General features: G+C 42.0%; 1 protein-coding gene and 1 long non-coding RNA gene across 2 annotated transcripts in view; one reads left to right on the top strand and one right to left on the bottom strand.

The window, feature by feature from the left end:
• Sesn3 (sestrin 3) overlaps window positions 1-4,182 on the bottom strand; it is a 47,957-nt gene extending 43,775 nt beyond the window's left edge. Inside the window, exon 1 of the mRNA XM_021206341.1 lies at window positions 3,853-4,182. Coding sequence (XP_021062000.1) covers window positions 3,853-3,930 — 78 coding nt within the window. The 5' untranslated portion in view covers window positions 3,931-4,182. The remainder of the gene's footprint in view (window positions 1-3,852) is intronic.
• A 732-nt stretch (window positions 4,183-4,914) lies between these two features.
• LOC115064831 overlaps window positions 4,915-15,842 on the top strand; it is a 17,819-nt gene continuing 6,891 nt past the window's right edge. Inside the window, exons 1-2 of the long non-coding RNA XR_003844661.1 lie at window positions 4,915-5,062; window positions 5,732-5,843. This is a non-coding gene — a long non-coding RNA (uncharacterized LOC115064831). The remainder of the gene's footprint in view (window positions 5,063-5,731; window positions 5,844-15,842) is intronic.

Below are 15,842 nucleotides of genomic sequence, written 5' to 3'. Positions count from 1 at the left end.
TTCACAAATTAAACCTTATATTGAACTATGAAGCATTAGATACAAAAAGCAACAATTTTAATAAGTACTTTGTTACAAAGTAACAGCTATTTATATTACCAAGTCTGTGGTCCCAGAAAACAATACATGATATGAGTAGCTATGTACAGGGAAGAAAGTTTTTATAACAGCCAGTGCCTTCCCAAACAGTGACAATCTTCCTAACCAATAAGGTAATAAAAAGCTCTAACATATAACCACACTGCCATCTTTGCCCACATCATCATCATCACCATCTTGTAACAAGAGTTATGATAGATTTCAGTATGCTGAAATTATGAGTATATTTTTCAAATATCTATATTTTAGATTAAAAATATTTGAACATATACTTAAATATTTAATCCCCTGAAGCATCCTAGGGATCCACAGAGAGCAATTTGAAGAGCACTGCATCTAGCTTTGCTATTACAAATTCACTTCTCGATATCGGCATAGGATATTTAATATTAATTTTAAAACCATCTCACAATCAAAAATATAAAACACAAGACAGCTCAGTAACCAAAGGCAGAAGATGGCTACCCATCCATCATTTAAGTAAATGCATTCCACTGGGTGAACTATATTAAATTTTTAATACTGACCATTTTGATTATATTAAGCAAGGCTCATAAGAGTCAAACTAACATTTACCCTTTTATTTGATAGTCTCTTTGATTATATAAACATCAAAAAGTTATAAAAATATCAAATTGCATAAGCGAAAAGATACTATAGCCACAGCAAGATGCATCACTAGAACTACTTAGAATTATACTACAAATTTGAAACTTCACAGTATGATGCTGCACACTTGTAATCTCAGCACTTGAAGGGCCAAAGCAGGAGAGTCAAGAGGTCAAGGCTAGCCTGAACTATACTGAAGATAGTCCAGGCTACACAGTGAGCGCTACACAGTGAGCGCCTGCTTAGAGAGAGAGAGAGAGAGAGAGAAAGGGAGGGAGGGAGGGAGGGAGGGAGAAATTAAAATGTTAAATCTTTTAATTTATATTTCATTCTATTTTCCTAAAGTAGTAATAGTTCAGCACTCATGTATGTGTAGTACAACACCTTACTTTTGAAATGGCAGGTGAATGGGCTGACAGTTAATCTTCTTTCCTTAATGTGCTTTGCCATTTCATGTTTGAAATTAAAGACTAGATCCCTGTGGTTGTTACTGGAATTTCTTCAAGTAAAGTGCTTTGCATTTCAAGTCTTGTTATGTTCTCAAAAGTAAACAGTATTTCCTCTTGTTAGAAAGTGCATTAAACTGTATAGTGGGTGACAGAGCTGACAGACTTAGCGCTATAGATTGGATGCTCTTGCTTTCTTCTTCCTTCTTCTATGACCCAAATCAGATACTTTCAATACTTTAACAATTCTCTTTATTTTGCAAGACACTGGACCAAAACTGTGAAGACCCTTCTAAGGATAAACAAGACTCTCACACGACACACAATTCACTGTTCAGACACGGGGTTAAAACAAATGATTTCCTTTGAAGGAAACTGAGTTCCTTTTAAAGTTTCTCCAGAAGCCATCATCTAGTGCATATATTGCTCACAGCCAGGAAAAGGCCTTGTGCCTTATATGAAGGTAGAGGCCTTTGCTCCTTATTGATGACAGTTCTGAGAGCCAAGGGTCATTGATATGGGTGCAGGAGATACTCATTCTTCACTGTGGTCCTCACTCCACTGACACCAGTGTACTTGCTTATTACTGTACACTAGTGTATGCAAACAAGAAAACAGAAAGAATCGAGCCATGAGGGCTGTAGACTTAACTGTAGTCATACTCTATCAAAAGCAAAAACATTAGAGTTACGAGTAAAACTTTATGTGGCATTTCTAGGATGATGAAGCCTTTAATGCTAAATACTGATTTCTTACTAGAGTGTTTAAGAATGGCAATCTTATAAAGCTTCAAATGTTGCCAGATCATGTCTTAACTGGCACAAACAATTCTTTTCTCATCTAAACTCATTTCATGCCACTACATGAGTCAAAATTAAACATCTTGTAGTTACTGAAAACTGGATACTGGCAGAGGTGTGCACAATTATAGAATAGAAAACTGTGAATGCCCACTTTGCACATACTTCTCCTTCTTATAGTTATGGTTGGAAGTAAGATGGTCTTCCCAGGTAAACAGAGATATTAGTTTCTTTAAAAACTGGAAGAAAAACCAATATGTTAGTAGTGCTAATGTCATGGATTCATGACACTAATCAAAGCTCTTTCGAAAGAAAAATAAAAAGGTGCAAAGCTGAATCTCTATCTCAAGCCAAACAAATTGCCATTAGCTTTAAATTTTTTATTAAAAATTGTAATGTGCTTCGATTGAAATGGAATAATATCACTTAAATACATCAATTATAGCACTGTTCCCCACATTAGGATAAGAATTTCCTTTCATTTTAACAGAGAGAAAGTGGAATTAAACAGGTTTCCTGACAAAGACAGTTTCAGCTTAAACATTAAGAAACAATTATTTTTAAAGCCTCTCTTCAGATGCCATGTGGTCCAGCAGTGAAAGAGTTAACATTCAAAGGGGCTGAACCAAGCAAGCTTCGGATCCATTCCTTTTCTCACAAGCTGCCCTACAATGAGCCGAGCAAGTATCAACTGTAATTTGATCCAGGAGTTTATGGGGAAAAAATAACTGCACATACTCAACATGCACATTTAATAAAAATCTTTTTTTAAGAGAAACATATCCAATAAACACAATTTAAGGCGTATTTAATTGTTTGATTAACTTCAAACCTGCAATTCCTTTGCTTTCCTGACGCTCTCAAATAAAATAGGAGAAAGGAGGGGGAGGAACCAGCTCCACTGCAGGGAAAAGAGGCTTGAAAAACAACTTTGATTGGCACTTGGCCTGACCCACAGAGGAAGAAAAACAGTTTTTGGACAAAGAGCGCAAATATTTGAGCTTGCTTATTTATGTGCTTGCTTGTTTTTCCTAGGACATAAAGAGCAATCCTAAATTGACTGTAGATAGAGAAATTGACAAAAACGGCACCATATTCATCTCAGCTCTCAGATATGCACAGCTCAGCAATTTTAATTCATTGGTGCTGGGCAAACAGAAACACCTCACCTAATGATTTCATTTCATGCAATGTAAAAATAAGCGTGTAAAAAAGAAACAGATTATATTAGTCAAAGGAGGCTATTCAGATCTTATTAAAAACTCTTCGCGTCTACAGGGACATTTTGTCATCCTTTCTCTCCCCGAATCCCCATCCCCCAAGGGGCGATTAAGCCAAGTAAGCTAAACAATACTGGAGTAAACTTTCTATCAGTCACTCTGGAAAGCAATAAGCCAATCCTGGGTCGGATTTTCTCGATCGACATCGCAGTGGGGGATGATAAGGAGGGCGAACCCAAGTCGTCTTCAACCCAAGCTGAAAGCGCTGGAAGATCGAACAGCGTTTCCTATGGGCATAAAGTTCAAGATGCCTTCATGGTGCCTTTCGGGACCCACCAAGAGAATGTCAAGAGGCGATGCCAGGGCACCGTAGGCCTGGCAGAAGCGACCCAGTCAAAGAAAACNCCCCCCCCCCCCGAGTCAGCCACCGGGGAGAGGCAGCCAGCCTCTTGCAGACCAAACTGGTTGCTGTGATTTCAGGCCAGCCTCCATCCCCAGCCGAGCCGGTTCCTCCCAGCATCCCAGCATCCCTTCAGCCGCGGGGCAGACCCGGCGGCAGCCCAGGGGCCGGGCGCGGGGACCCCGCGGGGGGACCCTCCGCGTCTCGTCCCCCCGGCAAGCGCCGCCTGGACCCCGACCGTGGGGAGCGCCTCGTTGCCGGACGCGGCCGCGCCGTACCTTCCGCAGCACTTTCCGGCAGTTGGTGCAGAGCAGGTAGTTGGCCGAGGCCGACGCGCTGCTGCCACCGCGGTTCATCGCGCCGAAGCCGGGCTGTCACCGCGGCCGCTAGCGGAGGGCTGCTTCAACGTTCTCTTCTCGGGGGGGTCGGGCGGCAGCGACGGCGCAGCGGCTGCCCGCGCGAGCTCGGCGGGGACGGCGGCCGCGGCGCTCACCGACCCGTTGTTCCTCCCGCCCCCATCGCCAGACCCCCGCCCCGCCAGCCAGGACGAGCAGCCGCGGCCGTCTCAGCTTCTCAGTGCGGCCCCGCCCCCGAGGCCCGCCGCCTTCAGGGCAGCCGCGCTGGGCACCGCCCCCTCCCGCCAATCAGACGGCACCGGCAACGCCCCCTTCTGCTCCCGCATCCAATGAGTGGCTCCGGCCAATCGCGGGAGGCGAGAGCACCACGAATCTCCGGGCAAGTTAAGTTTATCTCCGAGGCTCGAGGCTGAAGAGTGACGGTAGGTTAGTTAGGTAGTGGGGTGGGAGGGACTCCAATCTACCAATGAGAAATGGAGGTGTGCTGTATGCAAATTATCAAGGACTCTAGCGCCACCCTCAGGACAAGCCACGCCTCTCTGCAAAACCGTGCAGAATGGAGAGTGAGATTAAATAGCTGGAAGCTAGAGCTCGCTAGAGGATCTGAGACCTAGCTAAACATTTCCTGATCTCTCGGGAGTGGGCCGGGGGGACGCTAGAACGTTCCTTCCTCCCGGGCAGAGATTCGGCTTTCTCTCGGTCGATCTAAACCTAGTAGCTGTGAGGAAGACTGCGGCCTTGCAGCACTTTGCTCCCAGAGATCTCAAAGAACTTTATGCTCTTTATGCACTCTGTAAGTCTGGTGCGAAAAACCAACTACCTACGGCTGTAGAGTTAGAAGTCTACACAGCTATTGGAGTTGGAGACCCGGAGACACATCGTTGGTTTAGGGGTTTTTCCCTCTCTCTGACGATCGTTCTCACAGCGAAGAAAGTTCGTTTATCATGAACAAGTCAGAGGTTGGTACACACACACACACACACACACACACACACACACACACTAAAATCCTGTGGGAGGCCTCTGGTTAGAGACTTGCAGAGCACAATCCCTGCCTGGAATGGAAGGTTTTGAGTACGAATTGCCATTTAAAACGACTGGACTGGACCTTCCTCTCTCAAAATTGACAACGGTGAGTCAGGGTTTAGCTTCTATGTTCTGGAGACAGAAGGCAAAAGTCACTGAGGAAAGCTCCGGCTGGCCAGATGCCCAACTCAGGGGGGTGAGGGAGCCAGGTAGTCCGGGGGGGCCAAACACAGACCCCGGTCTGCAGACCAGACTTCGGCTGCCTGCTCCCCAGTGAGAACAAAGGCGGTGCAGAGCGAGCACCTGATTGGCTCAGGGTGCTCACCGGTGTCGCGGTGCCCACGACAGGGTGCTTCTGCTACTGGCGCAGAGCACCAAGCTCCCAGGAACTGCAGTTCCCCAGCCGGCCTTGGCGGTGACCACACCGCACTGCGTGCTATGACATCACCTGTTTTCGCTCCGAGAACCTAATCTGTATTCTCGGCTTCTCGTTTTCTAAAGGTCTCGAGTGTGTCAGGAATTGTGAAGGCCTGCAGTTTGCAGAATGTATCTGTGGAGATGGTTTTAAAGAACCGACCCACTAGTTTACTTTTCTTGTTATTTTTAATTTAACACACTACCCTGTGTTAAGAATTTTGTGTACTATGATGTAAAATCGGGAAGGCGCAGTTGGAGAAGCCTGCACGGTTAGCATAACAAAGCCATTAGACCAAACTGTTGTTCAAACTACCAATCTCTTCCATACTCAACATCTGTCTCCACTCCATCTCTTTAGAGACCTACACCTTTAAACAAGCCTACAAAAAGAACAAAGGAAATGAAAATCTGCCCGCACAGGTCTAAACAGACTGAAAATCCCCAAGGATCTATCTAGGTGATATGGTTAGGTAAGTGTGAAGGTCCATTTAGCTAATGATAGTTAACAAAGTGTGGCCTGATGCTGGGTAGACCTCCACAGCCTAGAACAGCAGTGATTTGGGTAGGTTGCTAAACATTCAGTTAAAAGAAACAATAAAAGCAAGAAAACTCAATGAAGGAAGAAAATATTGTGTGCCTTTCAATGCAGAGAACCATGAAAACTAGGTAGAAAGTCAGCAAGACAGTTTTGTTGGGTTGGGTTTTGTTTTGTTTTGTTTTGTTTTTTCCCTGAAAATTGAAACACATATGTGTTCCCATTTTTGCTGAGTTTCTTAATCTGTGTTCTTGGATGGGCCTCTCCCTCCTCCCCACTCCCACCCCCCACCCCCCACCCCAGACAAGGTCTTACTGGGTAGCTATGGCTGTCCTGGAACTCACTATGGCTGGCCTCACTTTTACAAAGATTCAACTACCTCTGTCTCCCAAGTGCTGGGATTAAAGTGTCACACTGCCATGCCCAGTTGTGTTCTAAAGCTGACTTTCTGTGAATCCATATTAAAACAATGGAGAAGCTGAAGGATGAAGTGAATTTAGTCCAAAGATTGAATTTCCCTCAAATAGTGTTTTATTTCTAATTGTTTTTAAAATATTTTTATAACTTTTCCTTTTTCCCATCTCAGAGCAAATGTCTCTTTTGCAAAGAGGTCTTTTACATTCTTTAATAAATAAATCCCAAGAAATGATGGTCACAGGGTCCATGCTGGTACAACTGATATCCTCTACCTAAGATTACCAAAGGGAGGTTTCTTGTCCACCACCTTCCATTTTGATCAGCCTTGTGTTTAGAGCCATTTATTCGGCTACGAATTATCTACTTCATGGTAATGTTTCTTTTTTGTTGTTTGGTTTTGGTTTTAGTTTTGTTTTTGAGACAGGGTTTCTTTCCATAGTCCTGGTTGTCCTAGAATTTGCCCTATAGACCAGGCTAGCCTCAAACTCAGAGATGTGCCTGCCTCTGCTTCAGAATAAAGGTGTGTGACACCAGGCTTGGGGTTTTTGTTGTTTGGAGTTTGGTCACATTTCCTAGATTTGACCTGTGATGTGTGGTTGTGTGGTCCTGCCTGAAGTGCTCTGGGCCATTGAATCATCTTCTGGTCTCAGCATTTTGGGTCCTCACACCCAGGCTTTCTTCATATGTGTTCTCTCTCCTGGTAGAATCCAGCTTTCTCTTGCCTTTCTCTTCAGTTCTTCACCTATTGAAGCCTTCCTTCCTGCACCAGCCAGCTTGGCTGGAGAGAATGAGACCTATGGAGTGACCTAGCAACTTAAGATCATAGCGATCACTTTGAGGGAAAGATGAAAGCCAGCTGCTTTGACTTTACTCAAAATGGGAAGAGACACCAATCCTCTGTTGTCTAAAATAGGGAAGGTGCTTTAAAAATAGTATACGGGTGAAACTTGCTACCAATGTGAAGAGTTCCCCTCTTGTTACTCTGTTTTGTTTATTTATCTATTGAGTGCACATGTGTGTACTCCGGAGCAAAGGCATGGAGGTGAGAGGACCGGTGTGAGAGGCGGTTTTTCCTTCCCACTATCTTCGCTCCAGGAATCACTTATGCCATGAGGTTCCGGCAGATACAGCCTCCTGCTGGGCCATCTTTCTGCACTCTACTGAATATTTTCATTAAAAACTTAGGGTGATACTTTATTAAATATTTTTGCATGATTTGAAACTCATGTCATAGCCGTTTTGCTGATTTAGAAATTTTCTTCAAATGTGACTTTTTTTTTTTTTTTAACAAGGTGTGCATGAAGTTTTAGGGCTTGGAGACACCATAACTACTTTCTATTTATCTATGGCTGAACTTTCACATTGTTTCTGGGTGTTCCAATGCTGTAATAAACTTCCTCATATATAAGTTTCTGCTTAGCAGCTCTCATTGGTAGGTAGAGAATTTTAGAGTATAGGGGTATAGGCCTAGTTGAAGGCCCTTAAACACTTGCTGAGCATATTCTGTGGAAAGGTTTGAAAGAGCCCGCAGTGAAGCAGTCATTTGAATACACAGATCTGCTTTGTCATCTCTAGTGTCAGCCCATTAACATTCCACCCACCTTGAGTACCCTCCCTCTCCTTCTGAGTCATTGCCTTTCTTCTGTTGAAAGGTTTCCTACTGAACTCAAATGCTTGTCCAAGCATCATGGTCCCTCTCTAGGCTTCTGCTCTACCGTCAAGCTCTCTGCTGGAGTGATGATAAACATGCTTTCTCATCAGACTCCAAACCCCTGGAGGACATAAGTGGAGCTCCCTAAGTCTTACCTGTGTTCCAGCCAAGTGCTCAGAACATCCTGGAGACCAATGAGTTTGTATTCTTACTTTCAAACATTCTTTCAGGGAAGGGCTTCCTAATCTTTAATAATAGCGATGAGATCTTATAAAAGGATTCCAGTAAATATTTGTGAAAAGAATTGCCCATAAGAACTAATTCTGTGGAGCAGAAAGATCGGGTCCAAGTCTGTCATGATTCCTTTTTTGGCTCTAAACATGATTTTTGCTTGGGGCTACTTTTATAAAATTAATGCTCTTGACACAAATTAAGCATGTAGGATGTGCTGAGGGAAATATGTTCAGCTCTTTTGAAAGGAGGCACCTACTTAATGACATGAGGTGAATTTTGGACTTCTCTGGAGACTCTCATTCTATCGACCTAGCTACTATCTCCTATGTGGTTGCTAAGTAACGATTCAGTATCAAAAACCAACCAATAAAGACATCTTTAGAATTATGTTCCTGGCTATCTATCTATCTATCTATCTATCCATCTCCCTTACCTCTTTCTTTTCTCTCTCTTACTACTACCCCAAGCATTTTTACACCTTTGTAATACCAAGCAGTATTTACACATTTGTAAATTCTGTAATGTGTTACTTGCAGAGGAATCTGCACTTCACAGGGTTGTAAATTGATTACCCCCTTGCAGCTGTTAGATTCCTGCTATTTTTTTTCCTCTGTGGCTCAAGACTAATACTACTTGCAAGGAGAAATAAAATCATCTCTGAAAAGGCCAGGGCTCAGTTCCATTTTGTCTCCTCAATACTCTACCAACAGGAATATCTGCTTCATCAGCTAAGATGCAGGTCCTGCTAGCCTTCTTCTAACCCACATATTGGTTTTGGACCCCACACCCTGTTGAAAGGCTGATTGCAAGTGGAGTCCCACAGAAACCGTGTCAAGTTTCTTTCACTGCCCAGTGCCAGCTGACTTCATGTTTCTAAAAATTAATTTAGCTTTAAACATTTATTATTCAGGAATATTTTTGTACCTGTGGTACTCACGTGAGTGATCTGAGCAGTATAGTAGGAATAGCTACTGAAGCCTTATACTGTGTGACCATGGTCTGGTTCTATGTAAACACTTGAAAGTTATCACTAGCTTATAATAAATACTGTGATATTCCATCTTTACAATACTTTTAAAGTTGCTTTTCATTGAAGATCGTTGAGTATTATGACGTTTGACATCTCTAGAGTAAGATAATGTGGAGGTAGAGAGGATAGCAATGTACAAAAAAAATGAGGAAATACAGGGCTTAGTACAGTAGCACCATGAGCTATATGATATTAAGCCTCAGCTTTCCAATCTGACAGGGGTGAGCTGTCAGTGATTATTCCAGTTTTGTAAGGACTTGAAGCATCTACTATAAGGGACTGTCTTTTAAAAAAGCATAATGCTGCAAATATACAGCTAATAATAATAATGAATTATTATAGACATTGCCACCATATGCAGAAATGACCGTGATCTCCATGAAGATTGCTCACCTTGCCCAGATTAGAGAATTATTGTCATCTCGGCCCACTTAGCCAGCCAGACAAAGCTACTTACTCCTGCTCAGTGCCCCCAGCACATGGAAAGTGGAAAGGGCCTAATTCAAACCAAGAAAGACCTTAGTTTCTGTGGATAAAATACTTACTTTTGAAATTTGATTAAAACAGAACTATGCTAATACATGGCTTGAAATTCTTGAGGCCATGGAGGGCCTAGTATTGGTGATAAATCCTGAAGTCTGGATTTCATTAGCCTCTCAACATACTTTGAGATTGTGTCAGGTTTTTGTTTTGTTTTTGTATCCTGGGGACATTTCCTGTTATCCTGCTCATCTCCCTGTCACTCCAAATTCACTGCCCCAAAGTCTTTTGAGGAACAAATATAATATAGGTGACAAATTGCATCCATAATGCCCATCTATAGCAAAAATATTTTATATTTTTATGTAAAGGTGACCATGAAGTGCACTGCTGTCTAAGTGTTAGAAAAAGATGTCTGGGTAACTGGGCTATCCAGGGGAGAATAAGGCAGTTTATAAGTAGGGCTTGTTAATAGAAAAACAAAACAGCTATCATTGAAGACTTAGAGAGCTTAGAGTAGTGTTGCATCTTTAAGGATTTTTCAGGAATTGGCACATTGGAGAAAAAAAAATCAGAGGGACCCCAGAAGGGCATGATGATCTCAAGTGTACTTACAGTTTTCAGAGCTGCTTCTTCTTCTTCTTCTTCTTCTTCTTCTTCTTCTTCTTCTTCTTCTTCTTCTTCTTCTTCTTCTTCTTCTTCTTCTTCTTCTTCTTCTTCTTCTTCNTCTTCTTCTTCTTCTTCTTCTTCTTCTTCTTCTTCTTCTTCTTCTTCTTCTTCTTCTTCTTCTTCTTCTTCTTCTTCTTCTTCTTCTTCTTTTGTATAGCCCTGGCTGTCCTGGAACTTACTTTATAGACCAGGCTGGCCTCGAACTCAGAAATCCACCTACCTCTGCCTCCTGAGTGCTGAGATTAAAGGCGTGTCCTAAATGTAGCTGTAATACACCTAGACTCTAGACATCCATCTCCCAGGAATGTCTTACACAGCTGCATATTTATAGTGCTTAAAAAATAAGAGCTATTCAAAAGCTCTTCAAATGGAAACAATGAAACACACCAGAGTTTGCTAACTGAAATCTAATGGACATACTATTTTACTAATAAAAGTTCCCAAATAATCTTAAAATTGTAAATATCTTTTCATGCAAGCATGAAGTTCACCAATTGGCCTTGTTAAAAAGGAGATAATCTCCATTTTAATAAAAGATACAACCACACAGTACTTCAGTGGTATAATGCGGCTTTAAGGTGATGCGTACAAACATAAATTGCAAACTAGAAGCCACAATAGCAACTTACGAAATGCTAGAAGCTTGCAGGTATGGAAGCACAAGTTGCAGAGTATATGTGGTCTAAATATCCCCCTATTCACACTCGTGTTTTCTCAACCCTTTCCAAAGAGTAAGGCCTGCTGATAAAACCAACAGAGGACAGGTTTATGATCTAACATTGCGGCTGAGCATCATCTCTGCATTGCTAGAGAAGTGGAAAATGGAGGATAGCGGGTGGGGGGATGGTGGTGGATAGGGGGGAGGGGCGGGGAAGATTACTCGCAAAAAGCTCAGAGAGAACTAGGTGCCCTTCAGCAATAGCTTTGGGAACATTTGAGGATGAATTCTTGTATATTCATGCAATGACAACATCAACCAGAAGACAGGATTGATTTCCTCCAAGGACTAGAGAGAGAATGATGCGGCGTAGTATCGCAGTGGGCTTGCTTCCTGCTTCCATGTTTGTTACTTAATGTTTCTTTGCATTTATGCACAGTACTCCCCATGTGCAGGCACTTGCTTTATTATAGACCTAATATGAAGAACACAAAAGTCACGATTTAAAACAGAGCCAAGACTATTGAACCTTAAACAAGTAACTCCAGTGTGTACTGACTGTGGTCCTGGAAAGAACACAGGCAGGGAATAGACAGTAGGCTTTGGTCACATGATCTAAGCCTCCTAGGTAAAATGAAATGTATGTAGAGGACTGCCTCCTCCCATCTCCACGAGTGATGCTTTGGTACCCCATCTGGAAGCCCTTTCCACATGCAGCTCTCACCTTAATGTTCCCATTTCCTCTCTCCATAGAGTTCAAGCTCCATTTACAAAACTTGCATGAGGCATGGCTTTGCAGAAGCCAGACTGTCACATGGTGTGAATCCCCAAAGTCATTCCTTAGGAGCACTGCCCCTTAAACATTCAACAGAGTCTTTCCTCCTGTCCCGATGGAAGGCTCTTGGTTAACTTTATTATTTCACATTTGCTCCATTACAGTGCCATGTTCCATCCACATGTGCAAGTTATATGTATGCACCACTTCTATTATGTCCACATACATTAAGACTATTATGTACTTGAAGATATAATCCTACCTCTGCTATGTATTCTGCAAATCTTATAAAAGCACAGTGTTGGTAATCATTATCTATATAGTAATAAAAGCAACTAATATCATCTGCTGGAAACTTACTGCATGTCAATCATTATGTAGTAATTTGCATGCAATATCTCCTCTTGACTAATATTTGTAAACTCTCAACGAACTGATTGTATTATAATCATTTTGCATATGATATATAGCGATAAAGGTCTACTGAGTGTCACATAGCTGCTTCAATGAAGAACTGTGATTTGAACTTGCATTTAAAGTCTTATATGATTCCAACCTTGGCATTATTGTGTTCAGTTAGTCATTATTGTCACTATTACTTGAATGAATTCTTTGTGTTAGCCTGCCAGGTGGATTGGCTTAGATCTGTCATACATTCACCAGATATATTTGGTTGCTTCTGTGACATCTATTGAAATAAGCACTGAGATTGAACAAAGAAGTACTCATCATTCCTAATTAAAAATATTTGACATCTATTTATTTATTTATTTATTTATTTATTGTGAATGTTTACAGCACATACATGCCACAGCACACCCGTGAAGGACAACTTGTAGGAGTTGGTTCGCACGTTCTTCCGTGTGGCTTCTGGGAATCAATCCACGTAGTCATGGTTGGTGACAGATATTTTTGCCCACTGGTATGTTGCTCTAAACTAGAGCAACTAGATGGTTTCTGTGTAAAGAAAATACTTTTTTGCATGTTAGGTTAAAATTCCAAATGTTTGAGTGTTTCGTGGCTAATGTGCACATGACTAGATATGGAGATGCAGAGATGAACATAAGATGACAGAACCGAGGGTGAGGTGACATTGCTGTTCTCACATATCCATCAAGGGAAGCCCATAGCTATTGCAATTAGTAGGATTAGCCACCAGGATGAATGAGCTGTGTGCCTGCCAGCAACCTGATAGATTTATACCTATGCGAACCATCCATAGCCTGTCTTGTTTTCCTTTTTTTCTTTTTCTTTTTCTGGCAGCCTCATTCTATACAGTTGTGCTCAGTATTATAGGATAGACTTTTGATTCAAAGACATACAGCCATTATATAATCTGGCTGTTAATCTTTCTAAAGTCTTTTAAAATGACCATCTCAGCCAATCAGATTCCTTACTTAGAAATTTGGCATTAGGAAACTAAGACTATATGTATTTGTCAGATCCTGAGAGGATGCCATGCACCACGTGCAAACTAGCAATGCTGGCTGGGGAAGGAGGGTGGGGCCATGCAAGGAAAGAAAGCTCCCTAGTCTTAGAGCAGCCCTCCCATTCTGGGCCCTGCTTATCCCTGCAGGGGTTTATTTTACTCAGTCAAGTCTTTTGCCACTAATGACTCAGTGAGTAACTGTTCCTTTGTTTTTTTTGAGCAAACAGATTAGCTGAAGTAAACTTCCCTCTTTTCCATGTCAGGTGGGATTGTGCACTCTTAGTTTGCACTAGTAAAAGGATGTAAAAGTAAGATAATCCAAAAGAAAGAACTAGAATTTAGTGAACCAGAAAGCCCCATGGTAGTTTTTACATGCTAAAAACTTCTTAGAGTTTCACTGAGAAACTGTGTAATGTGTAAAACCTTCAAGCTCCTTATTTTTGTGCCTTGATGAGGAATGATCAGTAATCTATTACCCATACTGCCTCTTTCCAGGCACAATGTTAAAGTAGTTCTCATCTGTCTTCTTTGTCAAGTGTCTGAGAAGACAGATCTTGAGACAAAAGCTTTTACCCTTTCTACTCATCCTTAATTCAGACTTAATGTCCATGGATCCAGCCCAATTACTTCCTAGAGTTTATGAGTCACAAGATTAAAAATAAATGTAAAAACAAACAAAAAACACAGTTAAATTTCTCCAAAGTTTTACTAGTCAAGGAAAAAGACAAAGTGATGGAGGGTACTACTGTGTCAGGCTGCAGTTAACCATCACTATGATATTCCCATGGGATGTCAAGGGGTCCAGGACCCATTCTGCACTGCAAATACAAAGCATAGACATGCTTTTAATAGACTCAATTTCCTGAGTGGAATGTACTTGAACAGCTGATTGTTCTGTTACTGTAGATCCAACCACTAGCAAGTTTAAACCACTAGGAGTGGTTTAAAGTGATAATTAGAGCCACTCAGATTTGTTTCTTGGAACTTTAGCATTGGGACACTGAGACACTAAGATGGTTGGCAGTGAAGTCCATGTATAAGAGGATGTCATAAACTATATACAAACTAGGACTGTATTGGGACATGTAGAGATAAAGGGCAAATATGCTGGTCTGGAAAGAAAGGAAATAAGGTCAAAGCAGTTTTACAGGGACAGTCACAGAGAGCCAGGGACTGTTATACATCCTGGAGAGGCTCAGTCTTTCTCTCTTCTAATTTCTACTCGGCTCATTCTGGGTTCACCCTCAGACTCTTCTCACTTAAAAAAAAAAAAAAAAAAATAGTTCTCAAGCCTTGTTAAGCCTTGGGAACTATTGGTCTCCCTGGCAACCCTAGGATAGTGGTTGCTGGCCTTCCTGTTGATGAGATGGTGCAAACCTTGACACTCAGGATTGTCTGTTTCCCACTGAAGACGTTAATACCTAGAGACTCTCAAGTCTGTGAGGAGCTGGAATGTGCAGTCCTAGAAGCACACGGAGACACTCAAGTTCCCCACATGCAGCTTTAGTCATGGCCTGAAAAGGATTGCCTAGAATGCCTGTAAAGTGAAAATGAAAGCTCTCTTGTTCTTTACATCTTATCCAATATTATATAATCTAGTCACTACTTAAAATCTCTTTTTAAGCTTCATCTTTTAGTGTTTATAGGATTTTTGCAATAATTTTTTGAACATACATAGTGTATAGAATAATATCTCCTATTATGAGCACTCAAGAAATGTCTACTATTTTTGCTATTTTAAAATTCTTCAGAGTGCTGAGATTAAGAGACTATTGAGTATTAAGTCATAAAAGGTATATTTATGTCAACCTTTCCAACCAAGATTCAGAGAACATCACAGAAGAAGGGGCAGAAAGAATGTAGGAGCTGGAAGATGGGGAGACGTGCTATGAAATGTTACCTTTAGATACAGCTTACCTATTGCCCTCATGACCCCACAGTAGCTGTAGTTGTCAGCATAAGATCAAGCTAGTGAACATTCCAGCATGAACAGGAGAGGGGCTAATGAGACACTAGTCCTGACTGAGGAGCAGTAGACAGCTGTGGGTGAAGGGGGGCATTTTTATTAGGGTATGACTGCTAGTAGGTTGCCTATGCTCCGATGGGCAGTCTCAGACCCATGTGCACGCAAATAATACTAACTGGACTTGGTGGGCGTGATATTTTCAATATGCTTGGCCCAGGGAATGGCACTATTAGGAGATATGGCCTTGTTGGATAGGTGTGGCCTTGCTGGAGGAAGTGTGTCACTGTAGCAGTGGGCTTTGAGACTTCACTCCTAGTTTCCTGGATGCAAGGCTTCTCCTTATTGCCTTTAGATCAAGATATAGAACTCTTGGCTTCTTTTCCAACACCATGTCTGCCAGGATGCTGCCATGCTTCCTGCCATGATGATAGTGGACTGANCCTCTGAACCTGTAAGCCAGCCCCAATTAAGTGTTGCCTTTATAAGAGTTGCCTTAGTCACCCTGTAGGTGGAACAACAATATGAACTAAACAGTACCCCCTGAGCTTGTGTCTCTAGCTGCATATGTAGCAGAAGATGGCCTAATCAGCCATCACTGGGAAGAGAGGCCCCTTGGTCTTGCAAA

The sequence above is a fragment of the Mus pahari genome, chromosome 10 (genome assembly GCF_900095145.1).
Source record: "Mus pahari chromosome 10, PAHARI_EIJ_v1.1, whole genome shotgun sequence".
NCBI lineage: Eukaryota > Metazoa > Chordata > Mammalia > Rodentia > Muridae > Mus > Mus pahari.
The sequence above is the reverse complement of the archived record's forward strand: the minus strand, read 5'-3'. Positions and strand labels throughout refer to the sequence as shown.